This window comes from Oncorhynchus mykiss, chromosome 32 (assembly GCF_013265735.2).
Source record: "Oncorhynchus mykiss isolate Arlee chromosome 32, USDA_OmykA_1.1, whole genome shotgun sequence".
Taxonomy (NCBI): Eukaryota; Metazoa; Chordata; class Actinopteri; order Salmoniformes; family Salmonidae; genus Oncorhynchus; species Oncorhynchus mykiss.
In genome coordinates, this window is record NC_050572.1 from 27,311,700 (window position 1) to 27,332,075 (window position 20,376).

The 20,376-nt window shown below is 44.5% G+C and overlaps 2 protein-coding genes across 3 annotated transcripts in view; one reads left to right on the top strand and one right to left on the bottom strand.

The window, feature by feature from the left end:
• LOC110488196 (collagen alpha-2(IX) chain-like) overlaps positions 1 to 1,377 on the bottom strand; it is a 35,617-nt gene extending 34,240 nt beyond the window's left edge. Inside the window, exon 1 of one of the 2 annotated variants that reach the window (XM_021560305.2) lies at positions 1,179 to 1,376. In XM_021560305.2, the coding sequence (XP_021415980.1) occupies positions 1,179 to 1,207 (29 nt within the window). In that variant the 5' untranslated portion in view covers positions 1,208 to 1,376. Of the gene's footprint in view, positions 1 to 1,178 lie in introns of both variants that reach the window. The other variant, XM_021560306.2, reaches the window with a different exon arrangement.
• Positions 1,378 to 4,904: 3,527 nt separating this feature from the next.
• Positions 4,905 to 20,376, top strand: part of LOC110489415 (protein FAM135B) — a 58,979-nt gene continuing 43,507 nt past the window's right edge. Inside the window, exon 1 of the mRNA XM_036971567.1 lies at positions 4,905 to 5,297. The gene's annotated coding sequence lies outside the window, so the exon portion shown is untranslated. The remainder of the gene's footprint in view (positions 5,298 to 20,376) is intronic.

Consider the following 20,376-nt stretch of genomic DNA (forward strand, 5'->3'; position numbering starts at 1 on the left):
AGCTCTTTAGCTCTCCTGGAGGGACCTCCGTCACCCTCATTTGTCTTAATTACACCAACTGGACCCCCGTTACTCTCTCTGCTGCTCAGCCTTACAAATTAAACCTATCACTCACTTTAATTAGTATGCTAATAATTTGGGAGCGTTCCCCGGACAAAACTTTAGGACTATAAAAGTCAAAAGTATGTGTGTGAGCAATACGTCATGACAAAGACACAGTTGACCACCCCATTGGAGAGGTAAGGAGGAAAGGAAGGCTGGTTCTCAAGGTTTAACAGCTTTAATTTTCCCCCTGTTTAAATACCCACCAAACAAGGTTTATAGTCTGTGTGTGTGTGTGTGTGTGTGTGTGTGTGTGTGTGTGTGTGTGTGTGTGTGTGTGTGTGTGTGTGTGTGTGTGTGTGTGTGTGTGTGCGTGCGTGCGTGCGTGTGTGTGCCAGATTATACAGCTGTGCTAGCTCAGTCTTAGCCATGGAGCTTCAATTAAGCAGCCCCAATATCACTGGTTAATTTCAAGGCCGTATAAATTCAAGCACAATTATTTCCTATTTCTAATAAAAGATGTGTACGGATTTTTTTTTCCTATAAAATATTGATTTGTCATTATTCTAGAGTGAGTCAATGGTTCAGGGGAATCTGATACTAGAAATCTGTAAAAACCATGACGTTTTCTTTAAAAAAATGTTTTCAGATGAAATATCTCACTAAATGTATTAGTGATTAAACTAGTTAATTCCTACCAAGCATTTTCTTCCCTAATCTCTCCTCTAGTAACCTCAGCCCTTCCATTTATTTGATGCATTCCAGTTGTAGCACACCTGATTCCACTGGTCAACTAATCACCAAGCCTCTCATTACAATATTGGAATTGTGTCATCTGGCATTGGAATACATTCAAGACATTGGAATGGCTGAGGATACAAGAGGAAATGTTTGGCAAACACTGCCATTGAGAGAATGTCATATTGTTCATCGTTTGCTAACTAGCAAGTCCTCAGATTAGAATGAATCAATCAATAAAACATATATTATGGCAAGACAACAGTAAACCTGACTAAACTCTTCCCCACACCAAGTTCAGAGTCAAGTGGAACACACTGCCAATCCACCCAGATATTACCACTTCAACATATAAATAACTACTTTAATAATACATGTTTCGTTCGAAAAGCTCTTACCTTGTCAAGAGAGCACAGTGGTGCTCCATGTTTTACTCCCGTCTAGGAGTGAGGGGCAACGCAGGGCTTTAAGAGCGGACAGACAGACAGACTGATAGCAGTGGGTGAGGTAGAGGAGCAAAAGGAGCAACAGACATGAACGTTAGGTTAGTTCCCCCTAAAGATCAGTCCTGGTGCTGGGAGAGCATGGTGGGGATGCTCTAACTGGGGCCGAAGACACATAAAACCTGCTTCAATAGGTTCCCATTGGACAGGAGCTTTTCAGGAGGTGGTGACTAGGTTTTATTACCAGTACTTAAAAGACATGTTGGAGGCCTCTAGGCTTTCCCTTCCTCCTGTTACACCTTTCTCCTCCTACCTCCCTCTCTTTCTCTCCTTCACTGTGCCCCATAATGATATGTGTTGGCTGTGTGTAATTCTGTTAATAATTCTGTTGCAGGTTAGGGATAGGGATGCCGTAGGAGAGTGTAAAGTGATGGAGGAAGAAGGATTTAATTGTGGAGGTCCTTTACTGTATCTGAAGAATGCCTCTATAGTGACTAAATACCTGCTTTTTAATTCAAAGGTCCTGGTCCACACAGACAGGGTGGTTTGGTTTTACACGTCTTATATTTTTTGGGTCCCGAGTGGCGCAACGGTCTAAGGCACTGCATCTCAGTGCAAGTGATTGGAAGTCCCATAGGGCGGCGCACAATGGGCCCAGCGTAGTCCGGTTTAGGGGAGGTTTTGCTGGGTTAGGCTGTCATTGTAAATAAGAATTTGTTCTTAACTGACTTGCCTAGTTAAATAAAGGTTAAATAAAATTATATAATGGAGTGTGTGATTGGCTTTTTAGAAAACGTGGTGATAGATATATTGCATGTTTAGCTGTTTATCAAGTCCTAGGGACAACTACAAAAGGCCTGAAAATGTAACATTGCACAATAATGGACTATTATGTCGCTCACAAAATGTTGTATTACATAGCATTATTGCATATCTGTCAAGTGAAAAATATATATATATATTTTTTTTACTTTCTGTCAAGTGAAATTGATCCTAACTGATTCAAGTACTGTGTGTTTAGTCATAACCACATAATAGTTGATCAAATAACTATCTAGCTATCCTATCAAGTATCAGAGAGATTCCTAACCTCGAAGCCATCTGATTGATACACTGCAGCCTGCTACAACCAATAATAAAAAGGTCAAGGATAGGATACTGTATTCCATACTATATTACATTTCATGAATCAATGATTATGATGTAACTACAACACAGTTTTCATTTTCTGCCGTGGGGTAATTTCATAGGCCTACAGTACAGTGACTGACTGAGTCTCCCCACTGAGTTATGTGAGTGTGATCATATGTCCATCTAGGTAATGGAGAACGTGTGACTTCAATGGAAGTACAGACCGATAGAAAGGGGGAGGAGAGAGGAGAGGAAAGAGAGAAAAGCCAAAACAACTTGTGATTATTCAGCCAGACCAGACCTCATGACTAGCAGACTCATGACCTACTGAGTCACATTCACAAAAGCCAGACAGCAGCCTGGTCTGGTCCGTCCTGAGAGGAACTTTTTGGGCTTTTACAACGACACGTTTAGACTTTAGCTCAGCCGGTTGATACAGTTTTATTGTGCGTAGGAGACACGGATTTGAACTCAGTTGGTCAAACACACTAGGGCAACTGGCAGCCTAGTGGTTAGAATGTTGAGCAAGGCACTTGACCCTAATATGCTCCAGGAGTGTTGTACTACTATGGCTGACCCTGCAAAACAACACATTTCATTGCGCCTATTTAGTGTATGTGACAATAAAACACTTATTTAGTGTTGTGTAATGGAATGTGTGTAGATCAAGTTTTGATAGATTGCTGGCAAGGGCCATTTACGGAGAACTCAATGAACTCAATGTAAATGCTTCTACTTCTGTTGTAGACTAGTGTGTGAACTGTGACCTATGAGTAGCCTTGTCTTACACTGTCAAGGAATGATAGGAAGCCAGTCAATCTCAATGCCAGCTCTGATGATGGTCTTGCTAAATGCAGGACTTCTGTTTGAGAGAGAAAAACATATTTCACTCCGCAGGTCCTAACAGCATATACTGTGTGGATAACTATATAGATAACTACAGGAAGTGTTTTTACCTCTACCAGATGGTTCTAGATGCTTCTGGTCACATGACTCCGTCTACACACCTGCAATCCCTCTTCTGTCGGCTGCATGGGGGATAATGATGGGTAGAACCTGTACGATATTAACTCTGGGCCCTTAGATAAGAAGGGTGTGGTTGGTCCCATGTTTCATGAGCTGAAATAAAGTTAGTGACCATTTATCCTTTCCCAAGATAATCCATCCACCTGAAAGGTGTGGCATATCAAAAGGCTGATTAAACAGCATGATCATTACACAAGTGCACCTTGTGCTTGGAACAATAAAAGGCCACTCTAAAATGTGCAGTTCTGTCACACAACACAATGCCACAGATGTCTCAAGTTTTGAGGGACTGTGCAATTGGCATGCTGACTGCAGGAATATCCACCAGAGCTGTTGAACTGAATGTACATTTCTCCAACGTTGTCTTCAACATGCCTCCAACGTTGTTTTAGAGAATTTGTCTGTATGTCCAATCGGCCTTACAACCGCAGACCCGTGTATGACATCGTATGGGCGAGCAGTTTGCTGATGTCAACGTTGTGAACAGAGTGCCCCATGGTGGCGGTGGGGTTATGGTATGGGCAGGCATAAGCTATGGACAACAAACACAATTGCATTTTATCGATGGCAATGTGAATGCACAGAGATACCGTGATGAGATCCTGATGTCCTTTGTCGTGCCATTCACCCGCCGCCATCACCTCATGTTTCAGCATGATAATGCACAGCCCCATGTCGCAAGGATCTGTACACAATTCCCGGAACGTCCCAGTTCTCCCATGGCCTGCATACTCACCAGACATATCACCCATTGAGCATGTTTGGGATGCTCTGGATCGACATGTACGACAACGTGTTCCAGTTCCCGCCAATATCCAGCAACTCGCACAGCCATTAAAGAGGAATGGGACAACATTCCACAGAAAAGTTTGTGGTCATACGCACAGCCTGATCAACTCTATGCGTAGCAGATGTGTCGCGCTGCACACCAGATACTGACAGGTTTTCTGATCCACGCCCCTACCTTTAAAAAAAAAAATAGATATCTGCATATCTGTATTCCCAGTCATGTGAAATCCATAGATTAGGTCCTAATTTATTCATTTCAATTGAGTGATTTCCTTATATGAACTGTAACTTAACAAAATCTTTGAAATTGCTTCATCTTGCATTTATCATTTTGTTCAGTGTATCTCTGTCTGTTTATGAGTGTTCCAACTTGTTTACCAGGAATTAGTATTTATTGAAGTTTTTCTTGGGTAAACCCTATCACTGGATTACTGTCATTAGTGTTGAGCACCCCTCCTACTTGTGTTTACTGAAGCACAGAGGCCTACCTGAAGTTCAGGTCCTGAACTCATAACTTTTTAGCTATTTTGCTTCTCCATCCTGTAATACTACGACTTGTTGTTATACACCAAACTAAGAAATGCTAACAATCCAATGACTGTAAACATAGCCTATTGTGTAAATATGTTGATAGTGCTGGTGAAAGTTCTCAAGTGGGCTCGTTCAGCGTTCTCAACCGGCAGTGACGTCAGCCCGTCAATTGTACGCACAGTGCGCAAACTGGCAGGAGCCACTGCAGGACACTTAGTGTTCTCCCGAAACGATGTGTCAACCACCAGACATAGGATAAACACGAAGCTAAACCACGAGACAGGCCAGGCGCACCACTTAGACTATTTGAATATTACTGTCATGATGGGGGAAACGTAAGCTAAGCTAGGAAGCTGTTAGCTAGTGGTTTGCACTGCAGAATAAGAGGATACAGGGTATAAATGGATAACCATGGCAACAGCAGCAGCAGCAGCAGGAGAAGCGTTGAGCAGCAGCTTACGACAGCGATATAAACACTGAACACAGACGGGGAAGGCATCATACATCCGCCGACCGAAAGGAAAGTGTCGCTGCAGGTTGTGAAGCCAAAGCCTTGTGGATATTCATTAGACAGTGGTGAGCGCATCAGTGAGCAAGGTAAGGTTTGTTACATTGTACTATAGCTATCCTCATTGTCCATCACAGCGTAGTGAGACAGACGGAGAATATAACGGGGCGGCTGTTGCTTGCTGTTGTATTGTGAAACGGATAATGTTTTGACGAGATTGTAACAGACCGCTAAATTGTTAAAGCGCACACTCATAATTTAGTCACCGTTAAAAGTTCGACGAGTCTATAGTAGCAGAATTGGCTATAGCAGCAGCACTAAAATACCAACAGTAGAACGTTGTGTCTGCTATGCACGCACGCAGGCACCGACACACACACACGCACATACACACACACACACACAGAGCAAATCGTTTTATGGAAAATATTTGGCAAACACCCATAGCTGCTTTGTCATTTGAAATAGTTTGGGTGTTGATTTAGTGTGATTTATCCACTGACAGGACTTAGATTGACGGACACCTACACAATTCAGATGTCTGTCATTTTAAATACTAGGCAAAACAAAGAAGCTACCCCCCCCCCCCCCCCCCCCCCCACCCCATCATTATTCAATACATGCGGAGCTGTTGGACCAATATTTGGAATAGCGCAATAACAATGAACCTCTAGAAGTGGCACCTGGTGTATGGCAAGCCCTCTTACACACGGTGTATGCAAAAACCTAGCAAGAATCACTATGAACTTTGTTGCCATCACATACAGTTGAAGTCCGAAGTGTACATACAACTTAGCCAAATACATTTAAACTCAGTTTTTCACAATTCCTGACATTTAAACCTAGTAAAAATGCCCTGTCTTAGGTCAGTTAGGATCACCACTTTATTTTAAGAATGTTAAATAGTAGAGAGAATGATTTATTTCAGCTTTTATTTCTTTCATCACATTCCCAGTGGGTCAGAAGTTTACATACACTCAATTAGTATTTGGTAGCATTGCGTTTAAATTGTTTAGCTTCGGTCAAATGTTTCGGGTAGCCTCCCACAATAAGTTGGGTGAATTTTGGCCCATTCCTCCTGACAGAGCTGGTGTAACTGAGTCAGATTTCAATGGGATTGAGGTCAGGGCTTTGTGATGGCCACTCCAATACCTTGACTTTGATGTCCTTAAGCCATTTTGCCACAACTTTGGAAGTATGCTTGGATTCATTGTCCATTTGGAAGACCCATTTGCGACCAAGCTTCAACTTCCTGACTGATGTCTTGAGATGTTGCTTCAATATATCCCCATAATGTTCCTACCTCATGATGCCATCTATTTGGTGAAGTGCACCAGACCCTCCTGCAGCAAAGCATCCCCACAACATGATGCTGCCACCCCCGTGCTTCACGGTTGGGAAGGTGTTCTTCGGCTTGCAATCCTCCCCCTTTTTCCTCCAAACATAACGATGGTCATTATAGCCAAACAGTTCTATTTTTGTTTCATCAGACCAGAGGACTTTTCTCCAAAAGTACAATCTTTGTCCCCATGTGCAGTTGCAAACCGTAGTCTGGCTATTTTATGGCTGTTTTGGAGCACTGGCTTCTTCCTTGCTGAGCGGCCTTTCAGGTTATGTCGATATAGGACTCGTTTTACTGTGTAGATACCTTTGTACCTGTTTCCTCCAGCATCATCACAAGGTCCTTTGCTGTTGTTCTGGGATTGATTTGCACTTTTCGCCCCAAAGCACGTTCATCTCCAGGAGACAGAACGCGTCTCCTTCCTGAGCGGTTTGGTGGCTGCATGGTCCCATGGTGTTCATGCTTGCATACTATTGAATGTAAAGATGAACGTGGTACCTTCAGGCATTTGGAAATTGCTCCCAGGATGTGTGACAGAATCTGAGGCTGATTCTTGGCTGATTTCTTTTGATTTTCCCATGATGTCAAGCGAAGAGGCACTGAGTTTGAAGGTACGTTGAAATACATCCACAGGTACAAAAATGATGTCAATTAGCCTATCAGAAGCTTCTAAAGCCAATACATCATTTTCTGGAATTTTCCAAGCTGTTTAAAGGCACAGTCAACTTAGTTTATGGAAACTTCTGACCCACTGGAATTGTGATACAGTGAATTATAAATGAAATAATCTGCCTGTAAACAATTGTTGGAAAAATTACTTGTGTCATGCACAAAGTAGATGTCCTAACTGACTTGCCAAAACTATAGTTTGTTAACAAGAAATCTGTGGAGTGGTTGAAAAACAAGTTTTAATGACTCCAACCTAAGTGTATGTAAACTTCCAACTTCAACTGTAGGTTATTCTATGCTAGTAGCCTATGTTAGGTTATTCATAAGATAATATAATTATAAAAATAGATGAGCTTATAAAGTAAAGGACTTCAGACATTTTCATGTCAGTGATGGTAGTCAGGTGCAGTGGATTCCTAATAGCTTATTTCTATGACTGAAGGTCTGCTTAGCGGAGGTCTTGTGCTTTGTCTACTGCACACTGCATGCAGCTGTCCGCTTGGTGAACAGTCTACTCTCCTAGCATTTCAGCAGACCCACACAGCAGATTCCTGAAGTGGTAAAACAATGATCTTCCAGCTGTCTTCAACCCACCCAGGTCCATCCTCTCTGGGTGTAGTCAGACCACAGGGGACCTTCGTGTGGAGACAGCATAGATGCTTTTCAGTCTGCTGTTAGACATCTTATTCTACCACCCTCAACCCTCTAACCACTGTACGAACAGTCCCGGCCACAGAATCAACAGCCCCAACCACTGTATCAACAGCCCCAACCACTGTATGAACAGCCCCGACCACTGAATCAACAGCCCCAACCACTGTATCAACAGCCCCAACCACTGAATCAACAGCCCCAACCACTGTATCAACAGCCCCGACCACTATCAACAGCCCCAACCACTGTATGAACAGCCCCGACCACTGAATCAACAGCCCCAACCACTGTATCAACAGCCCCGACCACTGTATCAACAGCCCCAACCACTGTATCAACAGCCCCAACCACTGTATCAACAGCCCCAACCACTGTTCGAATAGCCCCGACTACTGAATCAACAGCCCTAACCACTGAATCAACAGCCCCAACCACTGTACGAACAGCCCCGACCACTGTATCAACAGCCCCAACCACTGTATCAACAGCCCCAACCACTGTACGAACGGCCCCGACCACTGAATCAACAGCCCCAACCACTGTATCAACAGCCTCAACCACTGTATCAACAGCCCCAACCACTGTACGAACAGCCACCACCACTGTATCAACAGCCCCAACCACTGTACGAACAGCCCCAACCACTGTATGAACAGCCCCAACCACTGTATCAACAGCCCCAACCACTGTATGAACAGTCACAACCACTGTACGAACAGCCTCAACCACTGTATCAACAGCCCCAACCACTGTATCAACAGCCCCAACCACTGTACGAACAGCCTCAACCACTGTATCAACAGCCCCAACCACTGTATCAAGAGCCCCAACCACTGTATGAACATCCTCGACCACTGTATGAACAGCCCCATCCACTGTATGAACAGCCCCAACCACTGTACGAACAGCCCCAACAACTGTATCAACAGCCCCAACCACTGTACGAACAGCCCCGAACACTGAATCAACAGCCCGATCACTGAACCAACAGCCCCAACCACTGTATCAACAGCCCCAACCACTATATCAACAGCCCCGACCATTGTATCAACAGCCCCAATGACTGTATGAACAGCCCCAACCACTGTATCAACAGCCCCAACCACTGTATGAACAGCCACAACCACTGTACGAACAGCCTCAACCACTGTATCAACAGCCACAACCACTGTATCAACAGCCCCAACCACTGTATCAACAACCCCAACCACTGTATCAACAGCCCCGACCACTGTATCAACAGCCCCAACCATTGTATCAACAGCCCCAACCACTGTATCAACAGCCCCAACCACTGTATCAACAGCCCCAACCACTGTATCAACAGCCCCGACCACTGTATCAACAGCCCCAACCACTGTATCAACAGCCCCGACCACTGTACGAACAGCCCCGACCACTGTATCAACAGCCCCGGCCATTGTATCAACAGCCCCAACGACTGTATGAACAGCCCCAACCACTGTATCAACAGCCCCAACCACTGTATCAACAGCCACAACCACTGTACGAACAGCCTCAACCACTGTATCAACAGCCACAACCACTATATCAACAGCCCCGACCACTGTATCAACATCCCCGACCACTGTATCAACAGCCCTGACCACTGTTTCAACAGCCCCGACCACTGTATCAACAGCCCCAACCACTGTATCAACAGCCCCAACCACTGTATCAACAGCCCCAACCACTGTATCAACAGCCCCAACCACTGTATGAACAGCCCCAACCACTGTATGAAACCCCCCAACCACTATACGAACAGCCCCAACCACTGTATCAACAGACCCAACCACCGTATCAACAGCTCCAACCACTGTATCAACAGCCCCAACCACTGTATCAACAGCTCCAACCACTATACAAACAGCCCCAACCACTGTATCAACAGACCCAACCACCGTATCAACAGCTCCAACCACTGTATCAACAGCCCCAACCACTGTATCAACAGCTCCAACCACTATACGAACAGCCCCAACCACTGTATCAACAGCCCCAACCACTGTATCAACAGCCCCGACCACTGTATCAACAGCCCCGACCACTGTATCAACAGCCCCGACCACTGTATCAACAGCCCCGACCACTGTATCAACAGCCCCGACCACTGTATCAACAGCCCCAACCACTGTATCAACAGCCCCAACCACTGTATCAACAGCCCCAACCACTGTATCAACAGCCCCAACCACTGTATGAACAGGCCCAACCACTGTATGAAACCCCCCAACCACTATACGAACAGCCCCAACCACTGTATCAACAGACCCAACCACCGTATCAACAGCTCCAACCACTATACGAACAGCCCCAACCACTGTATCAACAGCTCCAACCACTGTATCAACAGCTCCAACCACTATACGAACAGCCCCAACCACTATACGAACAGCCCCAACCACTGTTTTTTTAAAACATTTTATTTAACCTTTATTTAACTAGGCAAGTCAGTTAAGAACAAATTCCTATTTACAATGACGGTCTAGGAACAGTGGGTTGACTGCCTTGTTTAGGGGCAGAACGACAGATTTTTACCTTGTCAGATCGGGGATTCAATCTAGCAACCTTTCGGTTACTGGCCCAACGCTCTAACGACTAGGCTACCTGCCGCACCACTGTACCAATATTACACAGGTCACACCAATGTTATGTTCCTTGGCTAGTTGGATGACTTGATGAGGTGAATTGCTATTATATATTACACTGCTCAAAAAAATAAAGGGAACACTAAAATAACACATCCTAGATCTAAATGAATGAAATACTTTTTTCTTTACATAGTTGAATGTGCTGACAACAAAATCACACAAAAATGATCAATGGAAATCAAATTTATCAACCCATGGAGGTCTGGATTTGGAGTCACACTCAAAATTAAAGTGGAAAACCACACTACAGGCTGATCCAACTTTGATGTAATGTCCTTAAAACAAGTCAAAATGAGGCTCAGTAGTGTGTGTGGCGTCCACATGCCTGTATGACCTCCCTACAACGCCTGGGCATGCTCCTGGACAGTCTGTGGTGCAACGTGGCGTTGGTGGATGGAGCGAGACATGATGTCCCAGATGTGCTCAATTGGATTCAGGTCTGGGGAACGGTCCATAGCATCAATGCCTTTCTCTTGCAGGAACTGCTGACACACTCCAGCCACATGAGGTCTAGCATTGTCTTGCATTAGGAGGAACCCAGAGAGCCAACCGCACCAGCATATGGTCTCACAAGGGGTCTGAGGATCTCATCTCAGTACCTAATGGCAGTCAGGCTACCTCTGGCGAGCACATGGAGGGCTGTGCGGCCCCCCAAAGAAATGCCACCCCACACCATGACTGACCCACCGCCAAACCGGTCATGCTGGAGGATGTTGCAGGCAGCAGAACGTTCTCCACGGCGTCTCCAGACTCTGTCACGTCTGTCACATGGGCTCAGTGTGAACCTGCTTTCATCTGTGAAGAGCACAGGGCGCCAGTGGCGAATTTGCCAATCTTGGTGTTCTCTGGCAAATGCCAAACGTCCTGCACGGTGTTGGGCTGTAAGAACAACCCCCACCTGTGGACGTCGGGCCCTCATACCACCCTCATGGAGTCTGTTTCTGACCGTTTGAGCAGACACATGCACATTTGTGGCCTGCTGGAGGTCATTTTGCAGGGCTCTGGCAGTGCTCCTCCTGCTCTTCCTTGCACAAAGGTGGAGGTATCGGTCCTGCTGCTGGGTTGTTGCCCTCCTACGGTCTCCTCCACGTCTCCTGATGTACTGGCCTGTCTCCTGGTAGTGCCTCCATGCTCTGGACACTACGCTGACAGACACAGCAAACCTTCTTGCCACAGCTCGCATCGATGTGACATCCTGGATGAGCTGCACTACCTGAGCCACTTGTGTGGGTTGTAGACTCCGTCTCATGCTACCGCTAGAGTGAAAGCACCGCCAGCATTCAAAAGTGAGCAAAACACCAGCCAGGAAGCATAGGAACTGAGAAGTGGTCTGTGGTCACCACCTGCAGAACCACTCCTTTATTGGGGGTTTCTTGCTAATTGCCTATAATTTCCACCTGTTGTCTATTCCATTTGCACAACAGCATGTGGAATTTATTGTCAATCAGTGTTGCTTCCTAAGTGGACATTTTGATTTCACAGAAGTGTGATTGACTTGGAGTTACATTGTGTTGTTTAAGTGTTCCCTTTATTTTTTTGAGCAGTGTATATTAGAGCCATGGGATGAATACTAGATCATGTTATCAGCACAGAACAAGTCACTGCAACCCCCACCCACTCTCCACCCTTCCTCAAATGTATGTGTGACTGATCTAAACTAAGTATTTCTACAGTAGCTAATGTCCTTCGAAGAACTTGGCACATAGTTCACTATCACATGATTTACATAATCCTCTCTCTCCTTTACACAGTCAGTCAGACTCTCTCTGTATCACGTCTGTGCCCTTCAGCTCCTTTCCTTACTAGGTGCTTTATTTATCAGGATGGTGGCATTTATTCGTCCATTGTTTCATTAGTCCATTGTTGATATTGCCCCAAGATGCAAAATGCATAATACGGGGGATAACTTCTGTAATTTTGAAAGTTACATATGTTGAAAACTTGAGTACTGACAAGCAACACATTTTGGGACTATGTCAACAAAGGACTATTGAAACAAATACCAAAATACAGTTTTCCTTTAAGAAGCGGGTAGTTCATGCATCTCATATAGCCTAGTTCCAGTCGGTGCATGGAGAGACAGATTAGTGCACAACTCCAGTGTTGGCCTGCTGGTATTCTTGTAACTCAGCAATACGTTTAGGCTAATGGGTCTTAAAACCAAGAAAATAGCTATTTAATTTATTGTGTGGCATATAAGGATACCAGTGTACTGGAGTGTCTTTTCTGCTGGCTGATGTCGTTTCATTCCAGTTGGTTGTATTTATTCGAAGGGATGGTGTCTTTGCCTTTCATTGTAGCCTGACCCATGAGATGAGGGTTAATTATAAGGGGAATGTGTGAGATTAATTTCCTGTCATGTGACGATGGTGTGTAAACATTTAACCGGTTGTCATGGCACTGTGACTGTGCTATGATTACACCTACGCTTGGCTCGTTGTCTCAGTTATGCCTCTCCAAATACTCACTCCAAATATAGGCAAGTAGCAACCATAGGCTGCTACACTCTGAGTAATATCCCCCTCTGATCCTGAGATATATATATATATATATATATATATATACAAAGGTATGTTTGTGGATTCGGCTATTTCAGCCACAACTGTTGTGTATAAAATCAAACACACAGCAATGCAATCTCCATAGACAAACCTTGCAGTAGAATGGCCTTACTGAAGAGTTCAGTGACTTTCAACGTGGCACCGTCATAGGATGCCAAGTCAGTTCGTCAAATGCCGTGCTGGAGCTGCACCGGTCATCTGTAAGTGCTGTTGTTGTGAAGTGGAAACGTCTAGGAGCAACAACAGCTCAGCCGTGAAGTGGTAGGCCACACAAGCCCACAGAACGGGACAACCGAGTGCTGAGGCGCGTAAGCGCATAAAAATCGCCTGTCCTAATTTGCAACACTCAATACCGAGTTCCAAACTGCCTCTGGAAGCAACGTCAGCACAATAACTGTTGGGAGCTTCATGAAATGGGTTTCCATGGCCGAGCAGCCGCACACACGCCTAATTGTGGGCTGGAGTGGTGTAAAGCTTGCCGCCATTGAACTCTTGAGTAGTGGAAACGTGTTCTCTGGTGGGATGAATCATGCTTCACCATCTGGAAGTCCGACGGACTAATCTGGGTTTGGCAGATGCCAGGAGAACGCTATGTACCTGAACGCATAGTGCCAACTGTAAAGTTTGTTGGAGGAGGACTAATGGTCTGGAGTTGTTTTTCATTGTTCCCGCTAGGCCCCTTAGTTCCAGTGAAGGAAAATCTTAACACTACAGCATACAATTATATTCTAGACGATTCTATGCTTCCAACTCTGTGGCAACAGTTTGGGGAATGCCCTTTCCTGTTTCAGCATGACAATGCCCCCGTGCACAAGGCGAGCTCCATAAAGAAATGGTTTGTTGAGATCAGTGTGGAAGAACTTGACTGGCCTGCACAGAGCCCTGACCTCAACCCCATCAAACACCTTTGGGATGAATTGGAAGGCCGACTACGAGTCAGGCCTAGTCGCCCAACATCAGTGCCCGACCTCACTAATTTTCTTGTGACTAAATGGAAGCAAGTCCCCGCAGCAATGTTCCAACATCTAGTGGGAAGCCTGCCCAGGAGAGTGGAGGCTGTTGTAGCAGCAGCTCCATATTAATGCCCATGATTTTGGAATGAGATGTTCTACGAAAAGATGTCCACATACTTTTGGTCATGTAGTGTATGTGTTATACTGTGATGTCAGAAGTAGAAGCAGAGAAGGTAGCCTAACTGCAGACTCTGCAGTCTCAGCATTGTGGCGAGGAAGAACATTTGAATCAATGTTTTGAGTGCGGATGTTCTTTCTAGACCATTTCAGGTCTACCAACTACTTGTAGGTTTATGTAAGAAAATGTTAAGACTGTACTGGGTTTTGTCTTTATTTCAGTTACTAAAATGCAAGTCTATTTGCCAGCTTAACATACAAGCAAGTTCAGGGAGAGAAGAGCCAGGGGCTTGTTTGCTTGTTGTGGTTGAGAGATTAGTGGTGACCAACTCAAGTCCCCCCCATAGAGCCCCAGCCTCAGTAGTGTAACCTGTAATAGCCTCATAGAGCCCCAGCCTCAGTAGTTTAACCTGTAATAACCTCATAGATTCCCAGCCTCAGTAGTGTAACCTGTAATAGCCTCATAGAGCCCCAGCCTCAGTAGTGTAACCTGTAATAGCCTCATAGAGCCCCAGCCTCAGTAGTATAACCTGTAATAGCCTCATAGAGCCCCAGCCTCAGTAGTGTAACCTGTAATAGCCTCATAAAGCCCCAGCCTCAGTAGTGTAACCTGTAATAGCCTCATAGAGCCCCAGCCTCAGTAGTGTAACCTGTAATAGCCTCATAGAGCCCCAGCCTCAGTAGTGTAACCTGTAATAGCCTCATAGAGCCCCAGCTTCAGTAGTGTAACCTGTAATAGCCTCATAGAGCCCCAGCCTCAGTAGTGTAACCTGTAATAGCCTCATAGAGCCCCAGCCTCAGTAGTATAACCTGTAATAGCCTCATAGAGCCCCAGCCGCAGTAGTGTAACCTGTAATAGCCTCATAGAGCCCCAGCCTCAGTAGTATAACCTGTAATAGCCTCATAGAGCCCCAGCCTCAGTAGTGTAACCTGTAATAGCCTCATAGAGCCCCAGCCTCAGTAGTGTAACCTGTAATAGCCTCATAGAGCCCCAGCCTCAGTAGTGTAACCTGTAATAGCCTCATAGAGCCCCAGCTTCAGTAGTGTAACCTGTAATAGCCTCATAGAGCTCCAGCCTCAGTAGTGTAACCTGTAATAGCCTCATAGAGCCCCAGCCTCAGTAGTATAACCTGTAATAGCCTCATAGAGCCCCAGCCGCAGTAGTGTAACCTGTAATAGCCTCATAGAGCCCCAGCCTCAGTAGTATAACCTGTAATAGCCTCATAGAGCCCCAGCCTCAGTAGTGTAACCTGTAATAGCCTCATAGAGCCCCAGCCTCAGTAGTGTAACCTGTAATAGCCTCATAGAGCCCCAGCTTCAGTAGTATAACCTGTAATAGCCTCATAGAGCCCCAGCCTCAGTAGTGTAACCTGTAATAGCCTCATAGAGCCCCAGTCTCAGTAGTGTAACCTGTAATAGACTCATAGAGTCCCAGCCTCAGTAGTGTAACCTGTAATAGCCTCATAGAGCCCCAGCCTCAGTAGTGTAACCTGTAATAGACTCATAGATTCCCAGCCTCAGTAGTGTAACCTGTAATAGCCTCATAGAGCCCCAGCCTCAGTAGTGTAACCTGTAATAGCCTCATAGAGCCCCAGCTTCAGTACTGTAATAGCACTCAGCATTACTTACTCATCTGAAATAGTGTCTGTAACCCAAGCAGGTGGCACTTTGTCATGATTAGAGTTTAATGATTTTTATCAGCTAGCTCATCAGAACGGTAGGATATGGCCACAAGCAGCAGCACATTAGAGGGCCTATTGTAATTGGACTTCAGAGCATCCCCATCAGCTACTAGCATGGTAAATTATGAAGATCATACTGGACAACAATCTGCAGGTCCTAGTATTCTGTCTAGACTAACACTTGAGTTACAGTGTAAGTGAAGGTATCTTTGAATCACAGAGGGTCTGAGTTGTACACATAGCAACAATCTATCTGGCTTATCTCGTACATACAGTAAGCTTAATTTAACTGACTATAAATAAGTAATTTTGATTAAAAGGAGAGATCAGGTGAGACAAGGCCAGAGCAATTGACCCAGCTGGAGAAGTGCAGGTCAGGGACAATGTGACAATGGCAGAATCTAGCAGCACCTGTTCTATTCTATGGTTCAATGCACACTCTGTGCAAGCAGGCTCACACATCTCTTCTATTGCTATAGTGACTAACACGCTGCTATAGTGTCAGCAGTCTTTTCCACGTCAACAGTAAACTTTGAAATGGAAGCTGATGGCTCAACAGAGTGGTAGAGACGAGGTGGTAAGGTCCTTTTTTCATCATCATCATCGACATCATCATTAGTATCGTTGTCGTCGTCATCATCATCATCATCAGCGCAAACAGACGAGCTCAGTAGAAATAAGGAAATGATTGTAGACATGTAATACCCTTGAAACTGTTTGTGTGTGTGGATCACAGGGATCCTATCAAAGTTCTATGTAATTATATGGTGTGTAGAGACGTTGCCTGTGACCTATTGCTGAGGTTGATAACCAGGGGAGAGAATCCAGCCTCCGCTATATACAGTACTTCTGCTGGCAGTGAACATGATCTAGCGGTTACACTGGGAGTGTGTGTGTGTGAGAGAGAGAGAGAGAGAGAGAGAGAGAGAGAGAGAGAGAGAGAGAGAGAGAGAGAGAGAGAGAGAGAGAGAGAGAGAGAGATAGAGAGAGAGACAGAGAGAGAGAGAGAGAGGGAGAGGGAGAGAGAGAGAGAGAGAGAGATAGACAGAGATAGACAGAGAGACAGAGAGAGAGACAGAGAGACAGAGTGAGACAGAGAGAGAGAGACAGAGAGAGAGACAGAGAGAGAGAGACAGAGAGAGAGAGAGGGAGAGAGAGAGAGAGAGAGAGAGAGAGAGAGAGAGAGAGAGAGAGACAGAGAGACAGATACAGAGAGAGAGAGAGAGAGGGGGAGAGGGAGAGAGAGAGAGATATGCATCCGCCTGTGTTTCTGTAAGGCACACAGTGTTCAGTCCCAGCTCTAGCCTGTATATCCCAGTCAGAGTGAGGGAAATGCAGAGCTCCTGCTTTTGACTCAATGAGATACACCTGACAACAGATGACTAGAACTGGGCTCAAGCGAAACGTGAGAAAAATTAGACTTAACCAAATACATTATGCATTTTCCATTGTGTTATAAAAAAGTGCTATCTAGAACCTAAAAGGGGTTTTTGGCTGTCCTCATAGGATAATCCCTTGAGGAACTCTTTTTGATTCCAGGTTGAACTCTTTAGGGTTCCCTTTCCAAAGAGGGTGTTACATGGAACCCTACCTGAAACCAAAAAGGGTGCTCCTCTCCCACCAACAACTGTCTGAGGCTGCTGGGTCAGGCTCTGTGTCAGGACGGGTCACTGTTAATATGACCCACGGACTGGCACAGCACAAACCTCAGCACCTTATCATAACCTTTATTAAAGTAGCCAGTTTCGTCAGGGGAGTGTGCATGTGCATGTGTGTGCACGTGTGTGTGTTTGTGTGTGTGTGTGTGTCTGCCTGCCTGCCCCCTTACATGTCAATGTGACAGAAAAAGTAATGCCGTGCAGAAGGCAGCAACGCTGTGTCACATATTTCTTCCCTCCCTGTAGGCGGTTTTCATCAGCAGCGGGATAACGAACCACACAGTACAGGAGGAGGCTTTGTTATTGTGTTTCTCAGCCTCTGCCTTTTAAATAGAGCAGCATCTTCTAGGCCTGGGGTTCTGAATCTGAATCACATTCAAAAAGTTTGAAAGCCAAAGTTCCTTTTTTCAGCGAGAAGATACAGACAAATTGTTTAGTTACTTTATAACGCTAACCTGCATCCTGCCATTTTTATGCAGAAACATTGTCAAGATAGTGGCGTTAAGGGTGTTTTACTGCTTTTACAGCTCTAGGATTTGGCATAATGGGGACGGCATATTACGCATGGTTGTTATACACTCTTCTAGCTTCAAAGACACATGAAAACGAAGGGATCACGGATAACAACATGATCGTTCGACCCCCTTGAAGGGGGAAAACAAGCTTTTTGCATGGTTTTTGGAAGTTGATTTGAATGCAGATCACATGCGATGCAGTATGTTTTATTTTCATTGTGTAGCTTTATTGATAGGTGATGTCCTACAGGCGTGGTGGCTAAGCTGTGGTTTAATGGGGCCTCATCGGTCCAGTTGGAGGGTTGTGGGTTTGATTCCCCTTATGTTAAATGTATGCACGCCTGACTGTCCACTAAATGGCATATCTTTTGATACTATATTTGGTAGAGTTATTAAATGGGGATCAAACAAGCTGAATGTTTAATAACTGTGACTCGTTAGTACAGTAGAGGTTGAACACGTCAGCATCTGGGCTTTAAATCAAAACAGAGACAATAAACACAAGGGTTGCTACCATACTGTAGTAATGCATGGCAGTAACACACTTACCCATGCTATTGCTAACTGCTCTTACTATTATCATGATAAAAGGCACTCGAGAGAGTGATGTCGTCATTGAGAGGAAGGCTAGATTTCCTTCTTAATGGCTGCGATGTGTGGTTGATTTATCAACCTTTAGCTGATCAAAGTGTAAGTCGCTCTGGATAAGAGCATCCGCTGAAGGACGAACATGTAAATGGGAATGTGTCAAAGTGACACAGTCTACAACATGGCATCATTATGATTAGAAAACACATTGAGGAGTGAATGGGAAGACGCTTAGATTGTGAGTCGACACTTTCCCATGTACTGTAGAGCAGGAGACGTCCCATCAATTTATATCCTTTTTCTAAAACTTCATCCCGGGTGTCTCTCCATTCATCTCAATTTCCATGCTGAGGTTGAATGCAGTCAAGGTGCCTGTTGACTCTGTGAATAGCATCCTGGGAGATGGAAGGATCAAGGCAAACGCTTCCTGAGTGACTCATTGTTTGTCTAAATAGAAACCATGGTGGAGGAGGGTGTGTGTGTGTGTGTGTGTGTGTGTGTGTGTGTGTGTGTGTGTGTGTGTGTGTGTGTGTGTGTGTGTGTGTGTGTGTGTATATATATATATATATATATGTGTATATATGTGTATATATATATAGGTGCTTCTATATCCAGTCTGGGGTTACCTCCCTAAATGCCAGTTTGCTTCTCACTGTGAGACCTGAGGTCACAGAAGCTCTACAGTGAAGAAGACAAATTACTGTGTTCAATGATTAGGTGATAAATGTCATAGTTGGATTCGATTTTGATTCCTTGTGCATGCCTTTTCTTGTGAAAGGATGCTTACTGGGCCATAAATTCACTGATGAATCATGAAGGTACTGCTGGCTTTGTCACTACAATCATAAAACAATGGGGCTAGTGCAATAGAGCATTTTCCAGTGTGTTCCTCACACTGCAATACCATGTATGTCTTTTGTGACAACATTTTGACCCCTTGGGTCTTTCTCAGGTCTTGAAATACTGTAAGTAACTGTAAATAACTGCATTGTATAACTGTAAATAACTGCACCTTAATAACTGTAAATAACTGCACCTTAATAACTGTAAATAACTGCACCTTAATAACTGTAAATAACGGCACCTTAATAACTGTAAATAACTGCACCTTAATAACTGTAAATAACTGCACCTTATAACTGCACCGTATAACTGTAAATAACGGCACCGTATAACTGTAAATAACTGCACCTTAATAACTGTAAATAACTGCACCTTATAACTGCACCGTATAACTGTAAATAACGGCACCGTATAACTGTAAATAACGGCACCTTAATAACTGTAAATAACTGCACCTTAATAACTGTAAATAACGGCACCTTATAACTGCACCGTATAACTGTAAATAACGGCACCGTATAACTGTAAATAACGGCACCTTAATAACTGTAAATAACTGCACCTTAATAACTGTAAATAACTGCACCTTATAACTGCACCGTATAACTGTAAATAACGGCACCGTATAACTGTAAATAACGGCACCTTAATAACTGTAAATAACTGCACCTTAATAACTGTAAATAACGGCACCTTAATAACTGTAAATAACTGCACCTTAATAACTGTAAATAACGGCACCTTATAACTGCACCGTATAACTGTAAATAACGGCACCGTAATAACTGTAAATAACAGAACCCTTATAACTGTAAATAACTGCATTATATAACTGTAAATAACTGCACCTTAATAACTGTAAATAACGGCAC